Source organism: Osmia lignaria, chromosome 10 (genome assembly GCF_051020975.1).
Source record: "Osmia lignaria lignaria isolate PbOS001 chromosome 10, iyOsmLign1, whole genome shotgun sequence".
NCBI classification, from domain to species: domain Eukaryota; kingdom Metazoa; phylum Arthropoda; class Insecta; order Hymenoptera; family Megachilidae; genus Osmia; species Osmia lignaria.
Window position 1 is genome coordinate 6,429,556 of NC_135041.1, and position 13,927 is coordinate 6,443,482.

Below are 13,927 nucleotides of genomic sequence, written 5' to 3' on the forward strand. Positions count from 1 at the left end.
GATATGTGATCTAACACATCCGGACTCTCTTCGTTGATAAGGATTCTTTGAATTACACTTCGCGAGCCTTTCAATTGCGCGCTTGCGACAAAATGTGCTCGTTACGGACGAAACGTGTACGATATTTAACTAGGAAAATTGAGAAGAAAAGCGTAGAAATTATTTCGGGCAACGGGTTCATTCAATTTTCAACGATGCACCTAATCGAGAGATTAAGATCTCGGAGTGGCGCAGTATCGGTCGCAACGCGCTGGTCGAAGCAGGGTGGTTCAACCCCTCGGGTCGCTAGCCTCCGAGACCGACCCTGAAAACGACCGTTTCTCATCACAATCTCGACAAAAGAAAAAGGTGTGCGAAGGTAAAAATTGTTCTTCCAAGAAAGTAGGCCTCCTTCTATACCGTCGATTTCCGTCTCTTTGTTCTATTTCTGAAACAGATAATAATAGATCCTGGAAAAAGGTCATTCGTTTCTCGATATCAAATGGCATCCCTCTTTTTCGTTTCGTGAATCTTGACACAAAATCGAAGGAGACATAAGGAAGAGGTAGGAAATGTGCTGACACGATACGTTATTCTTGTATTCAATTTTAATTATTAAAAAACATACGATGTATCGATCACGCGGCTGCGAGTTGTTCAAAGTCAACCTAACCGGCAAGCATCAAAGATGAAAATCCGCATAGAAAATAATTCAATTCGCCAGTCTGAATGGTGGCAAAGGGGGGTTTGGTTGACGCAAACGGAACCTCTACCACGGTCTCGAACGTTAAATGTCGGATGTTGGCTTCCACCGATGCCTATATAACTAGCACTTGAGACGAGCTGGCAGGGGGTTTCCAGTGGGGGTTGACTCTGTCGGTTGGGTCGATTCCCTGTTATGCTAATTTGTCAACGGTCGGGCTCGGGGTAGTCGACCGAGGCTCAAAAATTATTCTACCGCCTGGCTAACTTCTCTCTTTTCACCTTCCGTTTTCTTTCGATACTCTGCTTTTCTTTTCTGATTCTTACGAAATCAAAATCGATATCAAAATCGAAACTGTCAGGTTCGATCGCGGATGAAAATTCATTTGTAAGGAATCCTTTCCATTCCCGCTTGTTTCCCAAGCAAACCCTTATTTCGATGTTCGTGCCACGTCACCGTCCAGCAACATTTGTCTTGCTCCGACAGGATAGGCGAGGAAATACGCGCCTCTATACGTCTTCGTGAACGATTCGTTTTATTGGGCAAGGAAATAGACATGGCGAAAGGAAAAATGGTCGGGAAGAAATTACTCGACGATTATCGTCATTCGCACCCAGGCGAGGGAGAAATATCGCTGGGTATGCAGACGGTCAGAGATGACCAGGATAGGATAACGAGCCTGTGGACTCGCGTTGATGAACGTAACCTGGGATTCCACGCTTCCCGATCGCGTTTCCTCGCGCCGAACTATTTACAAAGTAAACGCTTCGAGCGGCGGGAACAAGGATACGAATCGAGTGATTTATAAGCGGCCGGTAGCCATCGAGACGAACGTGAACCTCGAGTATCGAGCCTGTGATCCCTGGTACGCGGAAGAGATTGTGGGAACGGTGACTTTTAATAATTTCGAAAGGGGCGTTGATTGGCGAGAAAAAGTTCTCTCCTATCTTTGGAATCGGAATGAAAACGCGTCTTTGAATCGTTCGGTTATAAATCTGTTCGTAGAAAGACAGCGATCGTACCGGATACACCCCATACATATTGATGATACTCATCCATAAATATCGGTACGGTTTTCTATTCCCGTTTCAAAAGATTTCGTTTGCGAGGCAACCGTACGATCTAGGAAATTACAGCGCGGAATCAGAAACGGACAGTTTCTGGAGGAGCATAGTTATGGAGCGTGGATCCCCGGGGAATCCGTCGGTCGTGTCGACGACCGGGGATACCCAGCTACCGTACGTTCCGAACTTTCCTCGTTTTCGTAGACGACTCGAAACCGTGTCGAGTTCAATGTGTTCCATCCACCCGGCCGGTTTCCTCCACCCCTTCGTCACCGATCCCCTCTAAACGCGATGTCTATCCCGTTAAGCTTCGTCCCGTTGAAAATTCTCTTCTCTCACGGAAGAATCGCGTAACGGAGACGAAGCCGCGTTGCTCGTTTCGTCTGGCCGAATGAAGAAAAGAAAAAGAGGAAGAAGAAGAGACAAAAGGACAAAAAGGAAGGAGAATCAGGGGTGTACGTCGTTATTTCGCGGTGGATGCTGCGGGATCAATAGCGTGGAGAGCCGAAGAGCTGGTAGAGGGAGAGTAACCGAGAGTAACAGAGAGAGGAATGGAGATTGGCACGGGTTCTATGCGCGGCTGTATTCGTGTGACGAAGAGGGATTCTGGACACAGTGGGGTTGGTTAAAGGGTGAGAGAAAGACAGGAGACAAAGGGTGACTCCCCTAGTCTCTGCTACCAGCTTCAATCTATCTCTATCTCTCTTATCGTTCTTTCCTTTATCTTTCTTCATCGCGTCGCTTTCCTCTCGCTCTGTCCACCACCCTTACCACCCAACAACCCCAGGAGTCGATGCATCCAGGGTCGTTGCTACCGGCAGCGAACGATTCAACCTTCCATGCGCTCTCTCCACCCACCGCATTCTCTCTCTCTCCTTCTTTCCCTCATCCTCCCGGTACATACAGCTCGCTCCCTTGTTCGTTTCACCCTCCCTTTTCTTTCTCCATCGAGGCAGCGGTGCGTCTGCCTCGTGCTCGATCTCCCCACGTACACACGCATCGATACGGGATAATAAATACGTGTGGTGGTAACCGAGTCGCCGTGTACGTAGCCGGCTCTATGACTGTGCATTTGTCTTGTACATATTGCGCGAACACGACGTGGCACGAATACGAGAGAGGGAAGAAGAAGAAAGGACCACGATATCGGGGAGAAATACCGGTGACGAGGAAACTATCGATACCGGCTACCTTGTGAAACCGCGTGGCAAGTTTTCAAGGACATGCGATCAGGATGCAGAGGAACATTGCCGCTTGTACATGTACACCATCGCGTGTCTTATCGTGAAGAATTTCATCGAGGGTTGATTCTTATCTATCGCAAGCGGCCATGTATTTTGACATTTTCTTTTATGGAAATGCCGGGTAGATGCTTTCTAATTTTAATCGTCTACGTATCGATTCGCACTTCTTTAGCACGTCTAACTCCCTGCTAAAGAATTTCGATTTTATATTCACGGAGAATTCACAGTCATTTCTAAGTACTTTAATTTCAAACCATTAGCAAGTTTATTATTTACCTATGTAAGTTGAACGACAAGCTGAAAATTAAGAGATTGTGGTTGACGTTTAATCTCAATCCACGGTCCGTCTGCATGTTTGCACAGGATTGGGAAGAAAGGAGCCTGGAAGAGGATGATCGCGAGCAACGTTGAGTTTCGGGTTTGTCTTAGCCACGGGACTTCGTAGCCGGAGGCTCGGTTCAGGATTTCCTTGGCGGCGGACTGTTTCTTCATCGAGCAACAAGAAGGAACCCACAATTTCTGAGGGCATCGTTTTCGTTCCCTTTGTTCGTCCCTCTTGCCTCCGAGGGAACTGTTCGAACTTCGAGAAGTCTGAAATTCATCTTTGCTCTTCAACATTGTTCGCACGCCGTATCAAATATTTCATCATCGTTTTGAGATTATATTTTTACAATATAGGAAAACCTTTGAGCGTCTAATTTTAGTCAAAGCAGATAAGGGTGTCGTAGGTTGGAACGAGTGGTCTTGACAGAAACATAAATGGAATGTACACCGAGCTCCATTAATTAGATTTTAAACATAGGAACGCTCTTATCCAGTTTCCTATAAATCGAAGCCCGTGTATCCGTGGGGTCGAGCATTTCCGCAAAATAATTAATACAATTCTGCTGGTTCACGCGTTTCAAGATTTACGCCCGACATAGCGTAGCAGCTTTCTGGAAGCCGACTCGGCGCATCTCATCTTTCTGCCCTCCTCGTGGCTTCTAGCGATGATAATTATTACATTATCATTAGCCGTTTGTTATCCGAGAGGCGAGAATTCGTAGAACGGAACCCGAGGATGCAGAGGAAGGTGAATCTGTTTTTAAACATTAGCCTGCTTCTCTGTGTTATCGGTTGAATTACCTCGAATAAAATATCACTACCATATCTGTGTTATCATTTATATCCATTATCCTGGAAGATTTTTTAAACTTTCCATAACGCACTTGATTAAGCTCGGTTCGTTGATCCTGAAAGTTTCCTTGTCACAGGATATAAAAGAGTTCTTTATCGATGGTGCAACTTTTCAACTTTGATTATTAACAGATACTTATCGATCAACGTGTTCAATTAAAAAATACACAAATATGATAACGAGATAATAGCAAATTCACAGGTACGTTCTCAAGAAGAATTATACATCTGTCCTTAAGTACATATCGACGGACGATGCAGCTGTGTGGAAATGTATCGGTACGCAAATGAACACCGTACAAACAGATCTACATGTAAACACACACCTGCAGCAGAACATCGTCGTTACATGTTCGCGCGTTTACAGGATGTCCATCTAATTATGCGACAATCATAACACCACAGCGCAGATATTATAATAATACTCTATATGCATTTTTAGGTGCATCGTTGTGCTTAATAAAAAGAAAAATCAAGTTTCTCTGGAATTCCAGTTATATATAGCTTCAATTACATGACTCATCCTGTGTATGTACATGTTTCTACATTGTACGTCATCCACCGTCATAATTGCACGTATACAAATATGCATAGACTCTCATGAACGGCCAATATCGTCCCCATATAGAATAGATATACACAAGCGACGCGTAAACATGTATATTTATTTTATCCGGCGTCGCTAAATATTATTCATTACCTAGTCGCATTTACATGAAAATCGCGATCGAGCAGTGAACCGGAAGAATCTTCGTCTCTGTTCGCATCGTTGTAGCTGGATCTCGATATCCTTGGACGCCACAAGGAAGCCCTTCGATGCCTTTTCTCTTGCACGGTGTTACGAGCATCGAAAGTACATTAAGAAACTCCACATTCGTGTCCACGTATATGCATATTTAGCTTGCTTCACCTCCGACATGAATATCTTTCCGCTAACTGTATAGTTCCTGGATATTCTTCGTCTCCAAAGATAATTTTAGATGAAAAATTCAGAGATACGGTATGGCAGAAGTTTTCTGCATATTGATTAGCATTGGCTATCGTATTTTTTTCTTTTTTTTTTAGATGAATTAAAACCATCAATTCTTCGTTATGTATCGATAGGAATTTAAAATTGCAAGTGTCTTGAATAATCAAACAAAAATTATTGAATTTCTGGTTGGCAGAGTTGTTGAAAGGTTCGTCAATCTGTTCGAAGCGTACCATGTCTGAACTAGGAAACAGTATCGTGTCACGAGATTTCATCAGTTTTATGGATGACGAATAATGGAAGAATGGGAACGATACACCGATGCATCGGTTAGATTTCTCGGGAAGGGGTAGCTGCTGGATTTCCACCTAGCGAGACGATGCTTTTTACAATGGGACAGAATATTTGAGGCGATAACGCCGATGAAAAATGTATCGTGAGAAGATGAAAATGCATTGTAACGTTGAAGCGTTCCTCTTCTCATTGTTTAGCGGAATGGGCGTCGTCGTTTTAGGGCGACAGCCGGCTCTCTACAGCGACATCGGAAAAAAAATGCTTGTCTCTCGTGTAAAACGCGTATGGGGTGGAGGCGAATATGAGGGATAAAATACTGGTGAAATAGAACATCGGACGAGATGTTTGTATCGCTGTTATGCACTTCGATGTTGAAACGATATTTTTCTATTTATCACTGTTCTTTTTTTTTCTAATTTTAACGTCGCTAATTAATTTGCCGAGGCATAGAAATTCTGCTGCGTTGTGCTATTAAAAATGGAAGCAATTAAAGAAGAAGCAGAAAGTTTCGTGAGAGAAAATTGGAAAAATGAGATGTATACGCGTGTTGGTTCTTCCGACGAATCGAACGTGAAAAATTTATGAAATTGACTAGGCTCGTGTATTGGAATATCAAAAAGCGAGCAGACAGAGCTTCTCTCGTTTACCGGTCTGGTCGTATCGATTCCCGTTTCGAATCCGTTCTCGACCGCGACGGCGGTGTCGTCGTCGCGACGAAAAAACCGCAGGGGCTTGAAATCGCGCGACGATTTACAACGCGCCGCGAGTCCAATCGAAATTTTACGCGTGTTGTTGCATAACGTTTCGCGATATATCGCCACGTTCACGCGAATTTTAACCGTGAAAATGATGACGATCTTTTCTTAAAATTGCGGGGTAAAAAAGGTAAGAGAATTCTAGATACCATCGTCCATTTATTTTGGACAAATTAAAGTACGAAATTTAAATTACATCGAACCCCTTTAGAGTTATCTGTACGAAGGCATCAATTCGATCGCGCGGAGCGTTCATGTTCCATCACCAGGCGAAAATTTCATGCGTGAGGATGGTTCTGAACGAGCCAGTCTAGAGATATCAACCAGGTGGCGTCCGAATTACAAGGTTTCATCAAACACCGCCCGAACAACACGTTTCCTAAGTGCACAACGCAGGTAACACACGAACAACCAGCCATGTTACCGGCAACAACAACAACGAGCATGGTAACAACAATAACAAGAAAGGGAACGGGAGAGCCGAAGCGAGGCGAGCGATGATTCCCAGGTGGAAGGCAGCTGTTAGGCGGCGCAACACCTGCTCTTCTTCCTTCCTTCTTGAACGGACAGGACCCGTTTCGAGGATCCAAAAGAGTCTATCTTCTCCATGTTATCCCTCTCATTCGTACGATCCTCTCTTTTTCTTCAACGAGAAGCGGCATCGTTGCCTCCTGCATGCGGGTGCACGGCAGGTGCTGCATTTTTCTTGCACCACCTCCCTTCTCATTACTATTATTAGTGAGCATTTCTTCGACAGCACGGGCCACGACTGACGCCTGATCTTGCTTATTCTTCTCTAACGAGTAACCAAGAATCCGAGTACAGGATATTCGATATTTTGAAAACCTAAATCGGAGACAATATAAAAATTGGCATCCGAGTACTCGATTGCCAAGAGACGGGATCGAGTCGCCATGAGAATGTTAAATCGATGCTTGAAACAAACCTTTTAGTCGGAAGTTCTCTCGTTTTATTTTTAATGGGGATTTTCGTATGGGGGAAAGAATCGACGGGGATGGAGAATGGAGGAGGATCATTGTACAGGATTACAGTCATTGGCGAAGCTCGAAATTGGTCCTTTAATATTGATGGATCACTGGAAACGAAGGGTGAAGTAGGTTTCAAATGGAACTTGTGCGTTTCTTCTTTTTAAATTATCCTGTATGTTTCTTTTTTATTAAACAAAAGTTTCGAATTAGCAGGGGAACATCGAGTCTTTCTATTCACCTCTACAAGCGCTTCTTTTCTTCGGCACGGTGGAAAAGGTGACGGGGAGTTGTTCATGTGGGTAAGAAGCAGGTGTCGCGGTAATTTTGTTTGCATCGCAACCTCTTCGCCTCACTGTCATTTCTGTTAATCAACGCAGGTCTCATAAATGCTTATCAATTTTTGAAACGACAGCAATAGAAATAATTTCAAATTAAAAAAGAGAATACTCATTAACTCGAGTTCCAAGTTTCGTGGCTATCCAGCTCCGCAAAAACTGGATTCGAAGCTAAAATCAGATTTGAAGAGAGAGAATAAGGAGAAATCAGAGCAAGAAAAGACGAAAGGCCGACGTTGGGCCGGCTCGTGGCTCAATTTCGTTGGTCGCCGCGGGAAAAAGTGCATTATACGCTGGCACACAGCCGTCGAGCGACGTCGTTTCTTCTTGCACTCGGTTTCATGCTCGTCTCGGTGGCCCCGGCACTCTTTTCTCTCATCTCTTTTCAACTCGGTCTCGTGGCACCCTCTTCTTTCCGGCCCCACCATAGCTCCCACGTGGCATGAGCACCGTCTGTATAAACGAGCACGCGCCACCACCTGCTTCTTATTATCCCCACCCCGTTCGCGCTGCAACCGGCACCCCTGGCCTTTTTGCAACCCTTTCTGTACAGCCGGTCAACGTTATTTCGCACGTCGCTTTCCCTTCTCGTTTTCTTACGTCATCCTTTACTTCTGCGTTCGACACACGGCGCGACGTTGTTTTATACGACACCCTACGTCGCTCATCGTTGCTCGACTCGACGTCGACGCTTTCCACTTTCTACGAATTTGCGGAGGATATCTACTTGATATTTCGTGTCTTCTTGAAAGCCGCTGGCGAAAGACTTTCGCTTTGCATTGCTATGATTTAGATAGAATTGAGACTTGGAAACTTTTTCCTCGGTCTACAGAGTTTGCCTCGTACCAAGCTCCCCTATAAGGTATTAAGAATCCGTCCGGAAGGTCGGCGACGCACGGGACTTGCACTCCGTTCCCTGTGTCTTCGTTGAAGTCAACTATAGGAAGCTTCTACTTTGCACAATTTATAAAACTTATAAACGTAGCGTTACTTTGAAGATTACCTTCGACGTCGAAGCTTCGTAGTTCCTATGGATTCACGAAGGTTTGCTTCGTATTCCCTCTACGTCATCTCTGAAGTCTCAACGATAGGAAGCTTTTACTTTGCACAATCTGTTAAAGAATTTCTTCGTTAAATTAGCGTCGATGCATTTTTACGTTTTACGAGTTTGCAAAGATGTTGAAATAGAGGCCAACTTTGTCCTCTTCAAACTTCTCGATAATCGATCGGTCCATTAAAAACTTACCTGGAGAACTTACGACCGAATCGAACGAAAGTACGATCGCGCCATAGAAGCAACGTGACTATTAATTTTATTGTCTGTGTCGCGAAGAAGGCGGCGCGGGCGGAGGGTCGAAATTACCCCTTGAAATATTCAGCAGTCTGCCCATGGACAGGAACACCCGGATACGGGGAGGGTTGAAACTGAAGGGTGAAACGGTGATCCACGTTTCACGAAAACGTCGACCCCGGAGAACGACTACTACGACGAAGGAGGCGGGAAATTTTTACGTCACGTATGAACTCTGAACTATAAATAAAAGTGTCTTAAAAATATTTTTTTAAAAAGTGGTAATTAATTTCTTTATTATTACCTACTCAATTGACATCAATTTTTATGAAATGTTGGTATACTGTTGTGGCAGCAATAATCTACCACCACGTCCCTGCGTGGTTAGTAAGTTTGGATGAGTGAAATTGAATCTGTACGATTGAGGCGTGGTTGAAAAAATCGGTTCGAGTGTCGCGTAAGGTGTGGTCTGGTTCTGGGAATGACTGACAATGAGATGTGTGACTCTGTTGATGAACGTCTGTTTACAGTGAAAGGAACCGGAGAGAAAGAAGAAAGAATATTTGGGAAAAAGCGTCAGCGTGCGAAAGGGTATGAACGAGGTAGTTGCATTTGAGAAGCCGTGGCGAGCGGATCTGAAATACAAAATTAAAACGTACGAAGTCTCGTTAATTCTACCGACCATCCTCGTAAACCACGAAAAATAATTTGAAAATACGCAAGGAAAATCTTAGAATCTCAGGAACTGTTCTAACCCAGTTTCAAGATACGACTCGTGTAATACACAGTAGAATCAACGTGTTAAGCCCAAGAAAGCTGTAGATTATGCGCGGTGGGTATATTATATCCGATACTGTCAAACTATGCGGTAAAGTGCATTACCGTAAATCATCGTGGAAATATCAACGACCTAGTTGGCGAATAGTGCCTGGATGGTTACACGAAACAAGTAACGAATCCACCGTGGCTGATCCAGCTTGATGATCTTGATCAAAGAGACGATGGCAAACTACGTCGCACCTGAAGCAAGAGAACGTGTTTATAGCACCTGTCGAGGAGCATACGCAATGACAGAAATGTATTCACGCTGACAGATGCGACGTTCGATTTCTTCGTAAATATTTTTCCACGATACCAAAAACGAATAAAACGAACATGTTCGTCTATAAAACGTTCTTTTCTCTGGGAAAAATATTCGTGTAATTACGGATAAAACGACGTTGATAAATATGAAAATCGAGGGATACACTTTGGCGCAATCATTCGAAGAGGAAACTTTTGGAGAGCAAGAGGAAAGTTTTCGAAATACAGGAACGTTTCATTTTCCACTGAGAGTTCGAAAGTCAATTCGAAGTTTGAAACAATGAGAACTCATGACTATTGCCGGGGTACTGTCGATGAAAGTAGGTACAGCCCTTCAGAGGTCTCCATTGATGAAAGATCTGAAATCAGTTTCAGTGCATTAGTTGATTCCCTCGTACTTAGGTATTTTTTTACATCGTAGTACTACTCCATATGGCGTAGTAGTTACTCCAACAGATTACCCTTCTGTCCATCCTTCTTTCAGTTCGATGGATGAAAGAGGAGGTGCTCGTCGCACACGTAACGCCAGCGTCGCTTGATATTGCTGGCGTAGCTGATGGTTACGGGAGAAAGAGGAACACCAGGAACCGGAAGAGGGATGGACGGCCGGGGTTGCTGGTGGAGGAGAACGCAAAGAGGCGCAGGGAACGGTAGCGAAGGCCTGGATACTGACACAGTGGCTACTCCGTTCCATCCAGTAGCTTTTCTCTCTTCGATTGAACTCTCCCATTCGCTCCTTTCCCAGGACACGTTTCCGTCTCTCTTCTCGTCTACCGTCTGTCGTTGTTCCCCTAGCTTCTTTCCCTCTTCGTTTCTCCATTCCTCTCGGTCGTTCCTGTGGGTTCGATGCACCTTCCCGTCTCCGTCGTTCCCTCTCGCAGACATAATATCGACAACTGCTCCCGCGAGCGTTCATCTCGCATTCGCTCGCCCCGGCTATTGTATCGTCCTGATCTTTCGGAGCAGCCTGGTCCGACGAGGCGGAGTATTACGCGTGTAACGCACGGAAAATCGGAGCTCGATGAAACGATTTCGAAAGTAATTTGTTAATAGGAGGGAACGAGCGTAGTCCAAGCCGGCGAAGCGGCTTACGAGATCGTCCGATTCGACGAGAATCACCGCTTCGAAGATCTAACGCATCTATTAATCTTCCTGTAATTCTTTAAACGCGAAATCACAGATTTCTCGGTCGAACGAAAGATTGAAATTCCAATAGATACGATCGATTCAACCCTTCCAGTGATGGTTATTAATTACATTTGTCCGTCGGTTGGCGAGGGCGTGATGCGTCGCGTGCTCGTCATTTAAATAACGCTGGACAACGTAATTACATCATCGGCCCGCGGCGAGCGTTTCACGTGCCGTTAATTTACATCCCGAAAACGATTTCACCATCAACGATGATCGAAAATATTAAAGCAGATCGATCGAACGCGTACTAATGGTTGTTCAAGTTCAAACGGCAGCGTCCGTTTACACACGTTGCATTTTCCCCTGGCTAATTAACCGCGAAAACAGTCGACGCAATATCGACTACCATCCCCGGGACACGCGAGTGTTGGAAGGGGCCCGTGTTAAATCACAGTTACGATTAGAGTACCTTTTAGCGACGGATCTCGACGGATTTCAGCGTATGCGTGCGCACGCTAATTAATCCCGAGTACACCTGAGCTGCGGCCATCCTCGGAGGGGATGAACTAATTCAACGGACCCAGCATCGAGTATCTCTGCTAGAGCAAGCATAGTTTCCTCTCTTTCTCTGTTCTCCTTTCATCCCTCTACATCCCTCTATCTCCATCTCTATACCTCATTCCATGGACGCAAATGATATTTACCAGCGAATTGTACGCAATAGTCGCTTGCATAGAAATCGCTACTAATTTGCTAATCGATACCTACGTGCTGCATGCGAACAACAAGAATGCTCTTCACGTCCAACAGCCATTTTGCGCTCTGATTTTCATCTCCGATTTTTTCAGAAACTGAATTTGAGAAAAAATTCGTATTAATAATGGGAACATGAAAAATTGGAAATTTATTCAACAGCGCAATTGATTCTATCGTATATCACGAAGAGAGGGGCAAAAGGAAAACAGCAGTAGGAGGAGGAGGAGGACGAAGAAGAAAGCAGAAGTTTGCAGTTTCTCCGTCGCTCTCTTACCCTCGAACGATTGCGGTTTTCGGATGCGGATCCGCAAAATAGGACGAAGCTACCCCTTTTTTTTCGAGAGGGCACTCGCCTAACGGAGACGAAAAGATGTGGGAGTGTCGGGTGCACGACAGAGAGGAGGAAAGAGAGAAGGTGGATGAACTGTGCGGAGGTCGGTGAATGGGGAACCGACGGAAGGGGTAGCAACATCGACGTCGAGAAAGAGATACACCGAGGGGTGGGACGCAGACGACCGATACCGAGCGAAAAAGGGACGCGAGTCCTGGGACGGCGAAGTCGCGGTCGTACAATACGAAAGTTTTCCGCGATTATTTCAATGGACAGCGCGACGAAACGACAGAATGTAAATAAAAAGTCGGAATCTCGAACAATGCCGATCTACCCCTCGTTTCACCGTCATCGGAGACTGGCGATTGTGTGTAAACAGGTTGAGGAGGGTTGGAAAGACCGGGGCTCGTTCCGACAGACAGCATCGTACGCCACTGCAAATGTCTGATCGGGGGAGCTTGGGCTTGCTTCATCAGATAATTATATAATTCCTGGTGTTTGCACGTTGGTTTCGTCGTGGTCCCTGCAAAAAAAGAAAACCATTATTAGTATGATAGATGCGGTATCGTTAATAAAAATATTTTCTAAACGTCTTCAATTTCAATTTAAATGATACAAAATATCTACCCATTATTCGTTTATAATTATTAATCAAATATAAGAAGTAAACCGATAATCCTATTCCAGCGAAAGAGGAACCCTAAAGTGTCAAGAACCTCGAGCGATCCACGACCTTCGCAAAGCAACCCCAACTTCGTCTTCCCGTACTTCCCACCCTGAACGGCGTGCCACGACCTGCTCGACTACCGTCTTCCTCTCGGATGCTCTGTGGAAAAATGTTGCGTCGATCGGTTCGGTGATCCGCTCGATATTTCCATTTGAACGAACGTTTAGAGACGCGTCGGTCTCGTTCCTCGGCCACGCACATTCGAGCCGGCGCAGGGTTGCGTGCACCGGCCGACCGCCACCCTCTGCCAGACTTCGAGAGCGGGGGTGCAGCAGCCTGGGAGCAGGACGCGGAGGAGGTGGATGAACCGGGCGGCAGTCTGCAGAGTTCCGCGCACAAACACCAATAACTAAACGCACACAACCGTGGAAGGACACCTCTCTCGCACACCCCGTAAGCGCACCAACACCGACTCGATTGAAAGCCAACGAGCGCTGGTATACATACTTCTTGCATTCGCGTAGCAGCGCGCGCACACGGTCCCGCGTAACGGATATACAGATGAAAACAGAGCGATTGTGGTGGTGGTGTGATGTCACGGTCGGGGGAGAAGAGAATCGGCGTGGCGGTGGTGGGAAAGAGAGGAACAGGGGGAAGTAGGATGCGGAGGTCGTGGGCACGAGTGTTGAACGGACGAGAGAGAGAGAGAGAGAAGCGGAAGATGCGAGAGAGGGTGTGAGAGAGTGGCTGGGTTTCCTGGGTTCGTTGTCATGACGACGAAACCTCCGCTCTACCAGACCAGACAGAGATTCGCGTTCACCGACAGCAATGGGCACACGAATGCAGAACCGAGGGCTGGATGAAACAAAGACGGATCGCAGCTGAACGTAGAAAGAGGAAGCAGGATGAACAGATGCACAGAATGGAAAAGAAAGAGTAGCAGAGGGGAGAGTGAAGTGGAGAACGAGAGAAAATCAGGCTAGATGAAGAGAGAAGGAGAAAGAAGGGAAAAGAAACGAGGATGTAGAAAGAGAGAGAGGTAGAGACTGTGAATTGAAGGAACAGAGACTGATAGAGTCACTCTTCATCCCTCCAAAACTACCCGCTGTACTTCCAGCCAGCCCTCCTAGGTCGTCCTGCAACCCCCGCTGTCTGGCAG

General features: G+C 45.7%; 1 protein-coding gene across 2 annotated transcripts in view; it reads right to left on the reverse strand.

Moving 5' to 3' along the window:
- Positions 1–5,199: 5,199 nt before the first annotated feature.
- Positions 5,200–13,927, reverse strand: part of LOC117611860 (uncharacterized) — an 82,693-nt gene continuing 73,965 nt past the window's right edge. The window contains exons 4-5 of one of the 2 annotated variants that reach the window (XR_013062923.1): positions 9,109–12,624; positions 5,200–9,040 (exon numbers count right to left, since the gene is read on the reverse strand). Coding sequence is in view for 1 of the 2 variants with exons in the window: in XM_076690662.1 (XP_076546777.1) it covers positions 12,362–12,624 (263 nt within the window). In the remaining variant the exon portion in view is untranslated. Of the gene's footprint in view, positions 12,625–13,927 lie in introns of both variants that reach the window. The other variant, XM_076690662.1, reaches the window with a different exon arrangement.